The sequence below is a fragment of the Saccostrea cucullata genome, unplaced genomic scaffold, assembly GCF_032062105.1.
Source record: "Saccostrea cucullata isolate Sc308-1 unplaced genomic scaffold, CSIRO_AGI_Scuc_v1 ctg709, whole genome shotgun sequence".
NCBI classification, from domain to species: Eukaryota; Metazoa; Mollusca; class Bivalvia; order Ostreida; family Ostreidae; genus Saccostrea; species Saccostrea cuccullata.
Window position 1 is genome coordinate 23,583 of NW_026926516.1, and position 16,981 is coordinate 40,563.

At 31.8% G+C, this 16,981-nt stretch overlaps 1 protein-coding gene across 1 annotated transcript; it reads right to left on the bottom strand.

The window, feature by feature from the left end:
- Nucleotides 1-574: 574 nt before the first annotated feature.
- LOC134271914 (alpha-2A adrenergic receptor-like) lies at nucleotides 575-16,106 on the bottom strand. The gene is made up of 2 exons (XM_062754140.1): nucleotides 15,904-16,106; nucleotides 575-2,343 (listed from the first exon to the last, which is right to left on the bottom strand). The coding sequence occupies exon 2, from the start codon at nucleotides 1,984-1,986 to the stop codon at nucleotides 688-690; it is 1,299 nt and encodes a 432-aa protein (XP_062610124.1). The 5' UTR covers nucleotides 1,987-2,343; nucleotides 15,904-16,106; the 3' UTR covers nucleotides 575-687.
- Nucleotides 16,107-16,981: the final 875 nt, after the last annotated feature.

Consider the following 16,981-nt stretch of genomic DNA (forward strand, 5'->3'; position numbering starts at 1 on the left):
CCTAAAATGAGAAATATCACTATTTACCGACAAATTGGAATTATGTGGAACAAATTCTACATTTCACGCACATTATTGCTGCCATTCCTTCAATGCTATTGGAAAAAATGACTTTATTGCGTAATAAGCCTCTTATCTTTGTGAATTTGTCACATTCGTCTGCATTTTTGTTGAAATAAGAGTTAGAAGCCTAGACAGATGCAGTGCATTGTAAGAATTAATCAATTCTGCTAATTCTTTTTTTTATTAAAACTATTTCCCCATCCCAGAACACTTAAATTTTTCACGATATTGAAAACAAATTCCAAATAACCAGAAAACTACAATGGTTAAGGTTTGAATTCAGATACCACATCATATTTTTCATTCAAATATTGATTATCTCAAATTTTAATGATGTTAATAAATGCTTGATACATGGCACCTTAATACTTGTTCCGAAATTTAAACGTGAAACATTTTTCTTGATTTAAGATCATACTGGTTTCCATAGTTATTTTTTTAAATTCTCGATTTAGAGCAGGAAATGTAGAAACAAAATATCAATATTGATGTCTTTTATAAATAACACTGATACTTTTTATGATTTAATGAGCATTTTTAAGAGGAACAAAAATATTAGTTCTTCCGTCGAATACAAAAAGCATTAATTTTATAATAATTCAACTTGCAACAATGTCACGTCCATTACCGATGTTTTGACTCACGACAAAGAATTCTTTTGAAAGCATGTCTAAAATCCCGATTAAAAACCGTATAGATTATTGGATTCAGGGCAGAATTACAATAACCCGCCCAAAAGAAAACGTTAAACACAATGTCGGGAATACAGTGACACAATGCCGTTATAACATACAGGGTAAAAAAAGGAGCCCAGCAGACTATAAAAGTCGCCATGACAATTCCAAGAACTATCGTGGCTCTTCTTTCCCGCGCTTTTGCAATTTTGCGTTTTTGCCTTTCTAGGTCTTTAATGGTTTCATTAATGTCAGACTGATTTTTTCTGATTTCTCCAGGATCTGACGTCACGCGGGTAGTGACGGTGGTGCTCGATTCTTCGTCATTTTCTTCGTCTACATTATCATCATCATCATCATCTCCATTTTCGGTTTCTAACGGTTGGCCTGATTCATCTTGGTTAGAACTTTGTTTTTGATACATAGGCCAAGTACTTTCATCATCCGTTAAAGTCATACTATTGACTTTTACAGGCATATTCAATGTTTCTTCACCCTCTCCTTGGTTATTTTCCAAGAGACCATTTTGCTCTTTTTCGGACTTCTTAACTTTTTTCTTGGCTTTCTTCCCCTTTGGGGTTTGTTTCCTAGCACGCTCTTTTGCAGCTTGGTAAATTTTGTAATAAACGATTACCATGATAACCCCTGGTATGTAAAAAGACCCCATACAAGAACTAATGATATATCCCACTTCACTGCTAAGTAAACACAGTGGATAATCGGTAACCGGAAGTGGATTTTTCCACCCAATCAATGGAGGTACACAAATAATTAAGGACAATATCCACACGGCAGCAATCATGAGAGATGCGCGCGTCGCTGTTCGTTGTCTGGGATAAGTCAAAGCCTTTGTGATGCACCAATATCTATCCAGGCTTATAAGGCAGATGCTGAGAATGGAAGCGGTACAGAGAAGAACGTCTATAGCTTTCCATAAATCACACCACACAGAACCGAAATACCAATATCCCATCACTTCATTGGAAAGACTGAACGGCATTATTATCAAACCAAGCAGGAAATCTGCTACCGCCAAGGATGCAATGAACCAGTTTTGTATCAATTTTAAATTTTTATCTGTGTAAATGGCAATCACAACAAGTAAATTTCCAACCACAATAAGTAATATTATCGCCGTCACAATTACCACTGTCACTATCAAATGAACTGGGCTATATCCAGGCGGAAGTTCTATTCCGGAAATAGATTCGGAAGTAGTGTTCGAAGAATTACTCGGCGAAGAAGACATGTTTGAATTTTTACACTAAATGATTCTCCATCAAATCTGAATCAAAGACGTGTTTCACTTTTTTTAATTTACAGACAATGCCCATTCAGCTAAAAAGACGATGAAACATGCTTCACGAGCAAAATTAAGTGGTCTGAACTGCACAATTAAAGGAAGAATCCCCAGGGTTCCATTTCATAGTCCAGCGATGAAACGGATTTAATGAGCGAAAAATAGGGAAACGGAACCTCATTCTTATTCAACATCGCCGATATCCCACTTGTAGTTGAACTCATTGGGGGGAACCGATTAACAGGATTCATCGGAGCAGACGAGAAGAGCGGAACCGTCTGCGCGACAATCAAAGACTGATATCACCTGCAAAAAGAGAAGGCAGATTAACACAGGCGGTCAATATATCGATCTTAGAAAATTTAACAGTGCCTAGAGCCATTTATTACCTGTCATTACGGATCATTTACATATATTGAACCGTTAAACAATGTTAATTCGTATAAATGTTCAGTTTGATTAAGGGCCAATAAAGCAGGTAAATATTTTAAAAAGTTTTTCAAAAATCGATATATAAAAACATGCAATAATGGGCGGTAATTAAAATGTTCAGCTTGTTAGGATATTTAACATAGAAAGTCTCATGCGGTTTGTTGAATTTGAAAATGGATACTGTTGATTATTAATAAACATCTGAGACACGGGAGATGGCCAAAAATATTGAGACTATGGAAGTTTAATTTAAATGAAATATGATACAGGTACTATCCGTTGTAACAGATATATTGGGTGATGATTGAATTCCCAATATTCACTCTAGGGTAACAATTTAGAGATTGAGGAATGCACACTGAAACCTTAATTTGAAAATGTTCATCAATTTAGAACTACATTTGTTCATTTACATTACATTCAAATCGAATTTTGATCTCGGTCACCTTTTTATGATTATTTTCTCTAAAACGTCGGAACCGGGGGGGGGGGGGGGGCTTAGCCCCCCCTCCCACCTTTTTGCAAATATATACATAATATAGGCATTCAAAATTGGGGATTTCCTTTTTTTATTGGTTTAGCCCCCCCCCCCCCCACTTTCAATTTGCTTCCGACGCCTATGCTATATTTTCTTTCATTGCAGTCACAATGTTGCACTAGTATTATTTTATCATTCTTTCCTCTTTTCAATTTATCAAAAATGTAATTAAACAATCACGTACACACAATATAAAAAAGACTGTTACTTAAAACTATAGACTTTTGGAGCTGTAGTTGAAATGGTTGATATTAAAAAGTTGTTAAATGACTGATGCTCTAGCTCATATATCAGCAAGTGAAATACAGAGAAAAGAGGATATACTTTGTTGTTTCCGTGTTATTTCTCGATTTTCCTCTGTTCATTTAAATTTATTTTACTTTGTCAGAGAAATGTATTAAAGGCATAAATTATACCTAACTTGACTTAAAAAATTTCAACTTTAGACTTTTGGAGCTGTGGTTAGAATGGTTGGAACAAAATGGAATTAGAATTGCTAAAGGGCCAATGCTCTCATATTAACAAGTGAAATACCTTGAATAACTCACGCAAAAAAGCAATCACAAAGTTAACAGATTTGCACCTATTACGTAAAGGACCCCTAAATTATTCATTAGTAATTACAAAGAGTATATTAACATATTTCGGAAAAAAGAGAACTTAGCATGAAGTTTCATCCCATTATAAATAATCGACCATCATTGCATGCTATCCGCTTGTCAATAAAACGAGATTTATACGTGAAAAATTACGTTAACAATTCAAAGGATATAAAAGTGATAGCAACAAATGACTGACTGAAGATTTAAGACTCTGAGATAAAGAGAGAAAATTAATTAATTAATAATGTTTTAATCTCTAGAACAATGGCAGTTCATTCCATTACAGATTTTGTTCATCTTTTGTAACATTCTTGATATTTTCTGCTGTGAAAAAAATCATATCTATTTTATTTAAAATAGATCATCAAAAATCATTTCGTTTGGGGATTTATTTCAATTGATTCACAGATTTATCATCATAATGTAAAATTGATATAAAATCATTGATCGTTCCACCGAGGACATCATGCTTATTTCAATTGATTCACTGATTTATCATCACAATGTAAAATTGATATAAAATAGAAATGTGATTGCTTATTCTTTATTATGTGACATTCTTTTTATATGGAATATTTATAACACATGCTTAGCTTTGTACAAGCCACACCTCATAAATTTTTCATTTCACATGCTGAATACTATCATTTAGTTAAAAAAAAACACTATAAACGATACACACGAGGCAAATGGATCATTATATTATTAGGTATATATTCATCGGTGTCAAAATTTTACACAATCCACGCTGTTTGTTTTATATAGCCTTTATTTTCTAATAGATGTGATAAGAACATAATACATTTTTCATTGTGTGGGATTATTAATAAAACAAACAATTGAGAGACTAGGGAGTTTTGGTATAAGATTACATTACATAAGCCCAAAATTTGAAATAGCGGAAATGATAGTGTTACACACAGACAGAATGTATAAATTTACGACCTTGAACTTTGTCAAAATAATAGGCCACAGTTGTTATGTAAAATTTCTTTTAAATTCTAGAGATATCGTGTGGAAACGAAAGTGTTATAACAGACAGAATTTGCTAATTTATAACCTTGACCTTTGACCTTTTGACCTCAAAATCTAGGCCACAGAGAGTTTCTATTTAAATTTCATTGCAAAAAAATTTTAATCGTGTGGGATTACTAATAATCTGCTTGCTGGTTTTTGAAGACAAAAAACCCACTATAAACGATACAAATGGAATACGTACATGTAAACCTAGAACACAAAATAATCACATATTATCTTTTAAATTTCTTTGTCTGTTTCATTTTTTCACTTGAAGTTGAAAAATTTTAAGGGATTACTAATAATCTGCTTGCTGGGTTTTGAAGAAGAAACCTAGAACACAATCAATTTAGTTATCAATGAATTTAATTGCTACCAATTTGCCATCATTCCAGATAATTTGATCAATTGTATTTATTTCTCCAAAAGAAAATTTTCCTATTAAATGCTTCATTCAAGAAACTTGAAAGGTTGTCGTTCTACAGCCGTATTGACTATGAGGTCAAACAAAGTTATACGAGAGACATGCATTTTTCAAAATAGATTAAACATGAAAAAAATCGTCGAAAGTTTCTGTACGAAAAATAAGAAATTGGATCCATGGTGCGATGAAAACTGGAACCGAATTCGTGTAGGCGTAAATGATGCAGTACCCTTTCTGATGGTATTTGGTCGACTGTTCTAGGCATTGTAGGATTTCACGGATTAAGTCTAGCGTTAGACATTGTACATCTAACATATTGAAATATAGAGAATCTAACGCTTTATTGTGGTTTATCAAAAGTTCAGTGGAATGAATCCCAGCCAGTTCTTTTGGGGCTTACATGAGAAACCCGAAGGATTACAAAGGATCCCACATCAAATGATTTTTATTTTGAATTCTAATATGTGTTTGCTGGCAATTTGTGTTAAAAATGCCCTCCAGATGCAAAACAGGATAGAATAAATTCCATTAATATTTTCAATTTACGAAGTCAATATATTGAAACTTTCATCCTGTAACTTGTTTCCTTTACTGTATCTTATAATCAGATTATATAGTCAATAGGTTTTCAGAAGCCCAATAGTTTAAATATTAATTACTACAAATTTTGCATTATAAAAGTTTGAGATCATTGACCCTGTCTAAACTGATGGTTATTTATAAGTGCACTAATAATAACCAAGACAAAATTGAGGTATATAGTAAAGTAACATATTTATATATCAAATACATCATTAAAAGGTTTTTAAAAGTAAAATATTCAATTTTTTCAAATACGAAAAATAAACCTTCTATCATTACTCCAGCCCAGGCCCAGGGCCATAAGACTTCTGAAGCCCGTTTAACAAAAGAACTTACGACCTAGACCAAACAATTAAGTTGATTTTTAAAAAAAAATTCTAAATCAAGTGAGTTTAAAATCATGAAAATATCTTACTACATTACTATCAAAAATTTTAAAACCATTTTCAATTTAATTCAAATAAGAAAGTAATAAGAAGTGAAAATTCTGGTCTTAGACGTAATTACATTCTTTCGTAAAACGGACCCCAGTCTCACAAACTACAGACCGAATTAATGGTGAAAAAGTGAGAATAAGATCAAACGTATAAGTTCCTCTTAGTACTCTGGTTTAAGAGAAAGGGCAAGTCCTTTGAAAACAACAAACATAAAGTAAAAGATGCTTGCATGTACATGTACATTTGAAAATCCTTGCCATGTGCTTCTTGGTTTAATTAGAAATACACATACACATTTCCATTTTTGTTTTTTTTTTTTAAACACTTAAACACGTTAAAACTGGTTTGAATATGAAAATTTTATATAAGAATTTCACTTATCCTATTGTTAATTTAGAAATGGAAGTCAATTGCAACTTTGTTCAGACCTAAATCAAATAAAATCTAGCCTTGTGTTTTGAAACATGTCAAATTCGCCAATTCAGTCAAATTACATTGGCAAGCAAAGAATAACACATGAAATTTACAAACATATGTTGCATGTAAACAGAAATATTCCTTATATTTATCAATTTTTGGAAACCTCCGAACGACATAATCAAAACAAATTACATGATTTGACAAATGTAAATCACTTGGATAAATGGGAAGTATGGCACATTTCAATTCCACCAAGGAAGAAGAACAAAAATCAATTTATAGAATTTTGCTTTACTCATTATCCCAGATGGTTATTAGACAACATTGCAACCCTTTGGAATCCTTCATGACAAGGCCATTGCCATTAGTAAATAATGTATTATGTAACAAGCATTCAGTTCTAAATTTCTTGAAAAAATCATTGTCTTTCTATAGATTCTTTGTAAAAGTTACGTATATCCGTCCTCTACAAAATCATAACCAACTTACATAAAAACGCTGTCTTTTAAATAAAAGCAATGTTGCATCTAATTTCATTGCAGGCTTAACTGAGAAACACTGTCATGCAATCGTGACCTTGATGATAGATAACTGTGATCATAATATATTTTCGTCATGGGATAAGCCAATATCCATATCTGCTATTCATACTCATTAAAATTGCATATCGTACATTTGATAACAATTGGGAAGAAGCAATTTGAGTTTATGATTGAACCATTGTGTTACACTATTTAGACTGAAGGCAAATTCATTTGTACTGGAGTTGGGAGTTGGTATTTTTTATTTTTACCGTCAATTAAAATGACTTATGTTAGACTATAATAATGTTACTCAAATAAAAATGCACAAGGTGGCGTGATATAATTTTTTTTTTTTACAAATTAAAAGCTTCAACTTTGACAAAAAGTCACAAGTGTAAGCAAAGAGATGAAAACCCAATGCAATAAATTCCCGCGTAAAAGCATTGCACTTTAAAACCCTTGGATTACTTATAAATGAACCATTAAGTGTTATGTACAATGATTATTTTTGCACATTGCCAAAGTTTCCAAAGATGTACTGATAAGAATATTTTCAGTGAATTAATTGAAAGACAAAAGTCGGTAATCAATCTATGCACTTGTTGTTCTGAAAACAAAATAAACTGCAAATCGCGAGCAACAAGAAATGATTGTTGTGGCCTCAACATATGATAAGTGATAAGCTTTAAAAGTACGTACCTAGCTTCATTGTTTGATGTAACGTATATTTCATGTCTACATAGAAAGTAGATTTAATTTTTTGAAATATACACTGAAAGAAAAACCTAGTGAATTTAGCTAGTGTGCTTCGTAAAGCTTTTGTCATGATTAGTAATCTTTCAGTTTACTGGCTAAGATAGTGAGTTTTGAAGCGGGGGTCGTAAAGATACTTACATACATAGTGAAAGTTATTTATCAATTCTAGATTTACTAATCTTACCTAGTAAATATACCCAATACCTAGTAAAACTGCTTTTAAGGTAGTGATTGTATGGACAATAAATTTACTAGTCTCCTTAGTGACTTTAACTAGCTATTTTTTAAAGTGTAGTTCTGAATTCTGTTGCCCTAAGAAGTAAGAACTAAGGATTAATATGAATAATGATTATGAAACATATGGAGATAACGAACATTATTCAAGATCAAAAGTCCATGAAACAATACAAAACAGGAGCAGAGCAAACACGGACCTCCAAAACATCTTAGGTGGGATCAGGTGCAAGTGCTCATCCTTTTTATCCTATAATAGACCTCTTTCAAAATGACCTACGGCTATCGTTGTCTAAAACAACTTTTCACAGGAAATTGCATTATCTTCAAACTATAAGATATGTAAAGAACCATAATAATATCCATCGTAAGCAACAATTAATAGTCGCATCAAATACAAAGTTAAGGCTCTCAACATTGGTGTTGATTTTATTTGATCATAACTTCGACAAAGCTGCGGTGAGATTTTGCAGCGTGAGGAAACATACATAAGTTCGGGCTAGACAGTTACATTACAGTTTAACCTACACTTCCAGTATCAGTATATAACTTAATCCTGAGCTATAAACAGCCAGACAATTAAATTGGCAGAAATTCGATCAATAAAACATAGAAAAATCTTTTATTTATGATTCTTAAAAGAAACCCCTATACAGTATGGAAATATTAGGAAGTTCAAGGCTCATTCGAATAATGCAGCAAAAAGGACACGCAACAGTCTACCTGTCTATTTTCAAAAAGATGCATTGATTGGAGCAATGCGTCGTCTCTAATACTTTTGGTACTTCTCGGGAAACTGTTTCTTTGTGTGCAGTGGTCGTTAGTTGCTTTCGTGAAGATCTTAAAACAGGGAGTATTACAAAGCCACTCAATGTTACACGATCGGTAAAATGAATAATAACCTTCTATTTGAAAAGTCAGGTGTGGTTATTTTCATTTCATCACTTTATTTTGTATGTGTGTGTATTACACAATTTCTTATTCTTCAGTTTTTCAACAGATCTAAAATTTACTTGTGTGAACCTTTACGTAAGGAAATATCAAGATTTTGTAAAAACTGATATCTTTCATTTCTAATCTTCAAACCTATGACTTTTCAAAGCTTTCCATAACCATTCCTCGCGATAAATTAAGGATTGTACTTTTTAAAATCACAGACAACTGCTAATTCAATAAAAATGAAACTTGGAAATGTTCTATCCTGTGCAATGTAATAGATCATTTACAAATTTACTTTGTACCAATGATATTAAACAGCCACTCGAGTTCTTTGTTGATGTTGTCTATAAAGTAGTATTTGTATTGTCAGATGTTTTAACAATTAACAATATTTTTTACGGACATTTCGACTTATATCAGATATATTCGAAATATGACACCTCAAAACATATTACATTTTGGTTTATTTTTCTTTTAATAAAAAAAATATATACCCCCTGCCTAATAATAAACCTTTATTTTTTAGTTAGGGGTATATTTTTTTATTTAAAGAAAAATAAGTAAGGACAGATGCGTGTGGTATATATATATATATATATATATATATATATAGGGTTGATCCAAAAGTAATGTCACAGTGTCCTTATCTTTTATATTTGGCGTCATATTATCAAATACATTATACCAAAAGATGCACAAATAAAAATCTAATTAACATTGGAATTTTAATTTAATAATGTTTATTTGAATTCATTTTATAGATGTTTAAAAAAATAGAGCATAGAAATAGGGTGTGTCGCCGCGTCACAACGAAACGTCATGTTTTAAAGTGTATTTTTTCTAAGAATGAATAAAACAAATTAACACATTAAATAGATTTTAAAAAGCACCTTATCTCCCATTTTTTTAAAAGACGCAATTCTCGTCATTTTCTAGTCTTTATTTGAAAATTAAATGACGGCATTGGTATTTTTGATCATAAACATTGCTGTTTTACTCTGCTGAATTGAACAAAGGGATTTTCGAAATGGGAAAAACGGCTCGACGAGTTGTAATGCATTTTTTGCTTCAAAATATGGGAATCATCACAAGCCACAGTTATACTTTAATTAATCAGACTAACAGAAAAAAGAATGTAAATAAGAGACATCTTAATAGATAGTTTCAGCAATTTTGGGCAGGTGATTGGTCACTGAATGATCAGCAGAGGACAAGAAGACCGAAAGATAGGAGATCGGACGGAAACGTTCAATGGTGTCTGACGTTGTCAAAAAAGACAGACGTATAGAGTGATATGTGAATTTTCAAGTTTGTCTTATGCTATTGTTAAAAAAATTATGAAAAGAGTGAGTGTAAAATGATACCAAGAATTCTAAAAGAAAGTGGAATTGGTGAAAGTGTTTTCGAATCACAAATATTTTTTAATGAAACGAAGGGGAAACGCTTAAAAGTATGACGGTGCGTATCCGTCATATGACGTTATATTTAGCACATTGTTTGAAATCCGAAATTTTGGAAAGTATCCATCATTTTCCTTTTAATTTTTCAGGTCTTATTTGAAATGAATAAAGCTTCCATCATGTATAATTTTGTTGCTTTACGTCCATTTATAGCAATTTTATCAAAGTTGTGACATTACTTTTGGATCAATCCTCATATAAAGCTTCCACAACAAAGAAAGTACCATTACGATATACGTGTATATTTTATATGTGCATAAAGTTACCACAAATAGCCATTACTATTAATTCATCAGTACAAATTATTTATTAGATTTCTTCATTTTACAAATAAATTATTTTAAATATTTTGCTGGTTGAGTTTTCAAACTTGCTCGAAATGAATCATAGATTCGACGCATCAACTTGCATAGTTATTTTATGCTGATCTTTCCACAAATAAATTCCTCAATTCAGAATAATTTATTGCTATGACCTGTTTGTGCTCAATCAATGAATAATGATACGTTTCACTTCGTCAATAATGAATAGAAACAATCATTAACGGCTACTTATGGCCTAATTGTACGCCAACGTACCAACCTCTATATTTTATAGAGTTGATTCATTATCAGAGAATTGTTCACTTTAACATTATTTTATTAAAGGATGACATAAAGAGATAACGAACAGTATTCAAGCTCAGGCGTCCATTCAATCAACGTTTACAAATCAGGGGCAGAACAAACACTGACCTACGAAACTAAATACAATTTCAGAGTACAAATGTACCAGCTTCATGTATTTATAGTTTCTAAATAAAAATTAGCTGAAATTATCACAAGAACCCCCTGCACAAAAGGCTCTTCATTATAGCGGTTAAAGTGTATTAAACGGTTAAAGACTCCTGGACACTGTTTTGACAATTTATTTTATAAAATGTGTCGGAAACGAATAGTACTCATGCTCAAAAGTCCAATAAAACTACACAAATTGAGAACTAAACAATTACCTGTGGTGGTTTCACTGCCATTGAGGAGAAAATATCCCTACTCCACCGATAATCCTATTTCGTGATGGTTGAACGGAAATCCGCAGACTATCTAGTAAGAAACTGATGATTTAACATTTAAAATTTCTTTGAAAATCGGCAGTCAACTTGTTATCTAGTGATATAATGTTTTCCCGTTATTTCCCGATCATGACAAGGAACACACAGCGGGTGTGACCGGTCAGTGGGGAATGCTCACTGCTCCATGGCACCTTATCCCACCTCTAATGTCTAAGATGTTATTGTTTGCTCTGTTCTAAAATTGGTACTCTTTAATGGACGTGTGAGCTTGAATCCTTTCCGTTTTCTTCATATATTTCATGCTGTATTTGAAAGCAATGGCGTCATTGTATCAACCATATAGAATTAGCATGCTAACTTTAAATTCACGTCGATATCGTTGTAAAATCAATTGTTTGTTAATAGCCTGCCTAAAAATTCACCCATTTTTTTATTTTATCAAGCTAAAAACTGGTGACAAATTCGCAGATTATGCCAGAGAAACATAAATTGCTTATGTTCTCCAACAGTTTGCAACAGTACATTTAACCAGAGATATTTAATTCACTTGATATTTATAAAGGTTAAAGTGTGCTTTTTTATTATCATGTCATGTTTTCACAAAAAATTTAAACATTATGACATTAATCAGTAAATATTCAAGGATTAAATGAGTCTATTAAATTTCCATTATGGTATCCTATGATATTAAAAAATGATTTAATAAATGTATTCCCAATCATCCTTTAAGGAACAAAATTCATTATAACATCCTCAATAAACCACCTTCACGAATAAAAATTCGATAATGTTGAAGGCAACGTAAAGTGAGAGAAATCAATTATTATTAACACTGGAAAAAGAAATAAGAAAGCCCCATTACAGGTCACTGCGCTGTATAATCCAGTTTGTCTTTTCGGAAACCAATCCTACTTTATCACCGACGTATCCGAATAACTCTGACAAGATTACAAGGACAATATGGAACAAAACGGAACAGAATGCTGGTCTCCGGATGCGTGCACGAGAAAAACATTGTTTTTACAATCTTCGAAACGACGCATATCTAAGAAGATGGCAATTTTGTTGAACGTTTTGACTGAATTATGCTAACTTTATTTAATTTGTTTAGCAAAGCCATGTTTAATTGAGGGTAATTGAGCAAGAATCTTGCAAATCAGGTGTACTGATAAATCTGCAGAGAATTTAGGAAAAGTTGAAATCTGAGACTGAAATGAAAACATTTTTTTCTTGAATAAGGTATTTAGAGAGGGAGAGAGAGAGAGAGAGAGAGCTAGAGAGAGAGAGAGCTTTGAATTCCATCTAACATTGCAGTATACATATGAATAATACAAACGGCATTTTGACAATACATTGTACTACATGTAAGTATTTGGGTCAGCAAAGACCAATGTGTTAAAGAATCTAAAGGACCTGTTTGTCATCTGAAAAACCTTTTCTAGATATCGAGTAAATGAAGAAAATTATAGATACTAGCTCATGGTCCTATTTTTAAAATTAAAAGTTGATCCTAGCCAAAAAAAAAAACCTAGAACTGGAATATAAAAGAAGCCGCCATGGTTTTAGCTCATAGAAAACCTTTTATTTCAATTAGACTTTTTCCACAGACGTAAATATTTTAACAACCTATCAATTATCCTTAATTTTTTTAAGCTTTAAAAACTGTAATGCTTAAGTAAGTAAGAACAAACTGTAATTATTGTTAAACTATTGTCTAGAATTTTGTTGAAATTGCGTGTTAAAATAGAGTTATTCATTTTTACTATAAATACTCATTACTTTGACCTACTTACAATATTCCACAGAGAATTGTCTGAACAAAGCTAGGACATATTCTTGATTATAATAATTTGTTTTGTAGTCAAAACACAAAGTCTCGATTCTTTATTATTTAAGAGACCTCAATTAGCCTTAAATCTTTTAAGTAAAATATGAGACACATTTCTTTTTCATTCTAATAAAAGAAATCAGGAAAATTATTTAATAAGGTGATTATATGCAATTAAATGCAATGAAAGTGATCGGAAACAACGCATATTACGTTGTTCATAATACATGTATTATGAAAGTTTCTTTTATGCATGCTCGATTCCGGACAGGGTAAGCATGTTTTTTTTTATTTTATTTTTTTCTTTAAATTTTCGAAAGATTTTAACAAAAAAGTACACTGTTAATGCTCACCTTTTTATAAGAAAACACTTGATATACATGTATGGTACTGTTTGCCTGAAAATAGTGCACCGATGAACATGTAATCAATTAAAGTTTAACATGCATCATATTATGTGAAAGATCAGATAGTTTCTTAACTGTTGCATTTAACCTTTTAATCTAGACATGCGTTTACAAGAAAAATTCACAGATTAATTCGTTGCAAAAACGAACGGGTTCTATCTTATTCAAATCTAAATTTTTGCAATGGACAAATTTCTTCTAGTTTATGATGTAAATTAAGGTTTATATTCACTCTTTAGAAACTTTATTTTTAGTTTTGGGTTTTTAACGATCTAATATGATTAATTTTAGCATGTGTATGACACCATTATCAATTAATTTCTAAGACGATCAAATGCTTGTTAAAAACAGAACAACACGCGCTTACATTTAATGTTGAGAAAAGCCAATTTAACTATTAATTTTTGGATTTCCCTTCATTATCTAGCCAAGAAAGCTGTTTTCTTAACTTTTTCATGTCTTGAGAGCACCAGAAGAAGGTCCATGTTTAAAATATCTAGCATCTGCAATCCATGAATATGATTTGCATTCTTTTTTACGTACTTTCTTTGCTATTGAACAGGAATATTCTTATAGCTTGAGCTCTTCAAACTGTCATCCACAACTTATTTGCACTCACGGCCTCACTTTCGCTGTGAACTTACTGGGCACTTTCCTTCCCTAACCCCTTCTGAAGTTCTATTATACGCTCGAAGACAGCTTTCTAATTTCTCCACTAGAATTGTTGTCATATTTTTTCACAACAGATTACCCCAGAACTCAAGCCTTAAGAAGTGGTGACATCTTTATTTCATCCGTGTGTAATAATTTACACGTCATTCACGATAATTTGGAACAGCATTCAGCGGGACTGGGATAGCATAGATATGTCCTTAACGAGTTCTGCTTCTGATGATTATTGATCGACATTTTCTTGAAGAAAAAAACCTTATTTTTTTGCTAATACATGGGATTCACTTTTTGACAATGGATTCTAAAAATGAATGCAGAATATAATTGCAAAATTCTTCCTCTTTTCGTGGCAGTTATTTAAAATCACTATAAACAATATCCTTAGTCATAAGTTACATTACTGTAAATTAATTGCTAGAATAAATGAATGAAGATGTACAGTTTCTTCTTCCGAATTCCAAATTCATCCAGTCAAGAATTTGAGATGAGATGGCTAATTTCCTTTTCTTCTCTTTTGTCTGTTTTTGATAGGGAAATAATAAAAATATGAGCCTGCGAATCAGGTGTATTAGTTTGATATCGTTTACAGTAATGTCTTTTATCCACCAAGTGTGCAATTTCTTTCTTTCAGAAAACTATTGGTTTTCGCAATATTACTTTACAAGGAAATCTCTGCTAAGGCCAAATAAAAAAAATATGTGTGGTTCCGGTTACCCTACCTTCCCCATTTTTCACCCCCGACCCTCAACTTTTTTTCTATTTTACTTTGAGAACTTAATTGTTTCCTGGTATTAGTTTTTGTTTTTTCTGCACATTAAATATATATTCGCACCCACCAATGTTGACTAGTGTATAATCATTATTTTTTAATTTGAATAATTTAAAATTATTCAAACTACTACCTATTCTAATTTTTTTAGAGGAGCGAGCTACGACCTAATATCCAAAAGGAATCTCTCAAACACAAATATATATCTAATTAATCATTATTTTTAAATTTATAAATTCCAAAAAAATCTCTCACACTATAAAAATCTGAAATTATATCCAGTGTTTTACGAAATCCCACTTGACAATCAAATCAACACAGTTGTCAGCCGCAGTTCCTGCTGGTAGCTAACATTATTTTATTGAAAATTACTTTTTTAATGCTCCCATGCGGAGAAATCAACAATGTCTATTATCGAAAAAAAGTTTATTTTCAAAAGCACATATCTTGCTCTCAGGGAATCAGACTTATTCTCAATGCAATTTCTTTAAAATATTGCTTTCCCAGGTTTATGAATATTTCATTTGTTAAATCTCTTAAAATGGCACCCAAGCTTCAAAAGGAATATGCAATTTCCTCTAAGTAATGATTGCTTATATATGAAAACATTTTCTTAGACTTCAGTATAAAATTCATTCAATAATTTCGCACTTACTGATTTTAATTTGAACAATTAAAATGAAATCTCAATAATGACAGAAACTACTAGTATAACTTTTTTTTTCTTGACTTAGATAATTTATAAGAACAATGGTAGACAATACCCTTGCTTACCTTCTCGCTGCTACACTAGTGACGAAGCTTGAATGGCGCTCTCTTCAATACAAGCGATAGTTGAAGTTTCCTTGTCATCATTTCCGATCATCGAATGACAGAATCAGTGCAGAACAGCTGATTGCTAGGAGAATTTCAAACACAAATAATCGCCAATGAGGTAAAGCCAAAGTCATGAAGAGTCGGGGTATCTGAAAGAATATTTGAGATTTTTTTAAATCTGGATATGCATCACATATCAACCAATCACAATAGTTCAGTCCGTATGTCAAGAATCCAGTCCATGTTTTGATTTTGTATTACATGTGGAAATATGACTTCGTTATAGGTATATTTTCAATGTAAGTTTTTCGCTTTAAGCGTGTTTTAATGAGGAGACTTTAAAGAAATTCCGCCTTCTAATGCACCACATTTTTAAAGTCATCGTAATTTCTCGCAGAACTACAGACGTTTTTTTTTTCTTTGATTTTCAAGAGAAAAAATATTGGGTACTGAGTTTTAGGCACATCTCTTTAAAAATTGAGAAATTTTCCTTAAAAATTGTTTTTGTACTTAATCTTATACATTGCATTGAGTGTTAATATCTGATAACACAAAATTAATGTACTTTAAGGTTAACTGCCAAATGGTTTATGGCATGAAAAATTAATTCTACAGATCCCTCAACCTAAGAACTTCGTAGAAAAATACTTCAGTGAAAAAACAAAATTCGTATGGTCCGCAGATATTGAGCTGAATTTTTATTAGTGAGATTGTACCCTTACTGATTGGATTTGAATTTATGACTGCCCCACTTTCAATGATTCAATGAATGAAAATTGCGTTTTTCTTTTCAATAATTGCAGCATTTAATGAAATGTCAGGGAAACAGACACAATTTAGTTTGGTTAAAAGCAAACAGAAGGTAATATGTTCTTCGGAATGAATAAAGGTCTGGCTTGAATCATTATTACATCTCATCTCAAAAATGTTATTAATATCAATTGAAATATCGACATAACCAACAGTTTTCAAACTCAAAAGTTTACTCAGCCATTACAAATTATACAAGAGCAGATGAAACACGGATTTCTTTAAC

Coding starts and splice junctions, on each gene's coding strand:
- LOC134271914 (XM_062754140.1), bottom strand. CDS start 1,986: ATGTCTTCTTCGCCGAGTAATTCTTCGAACACTACTTCCGAATCTATT.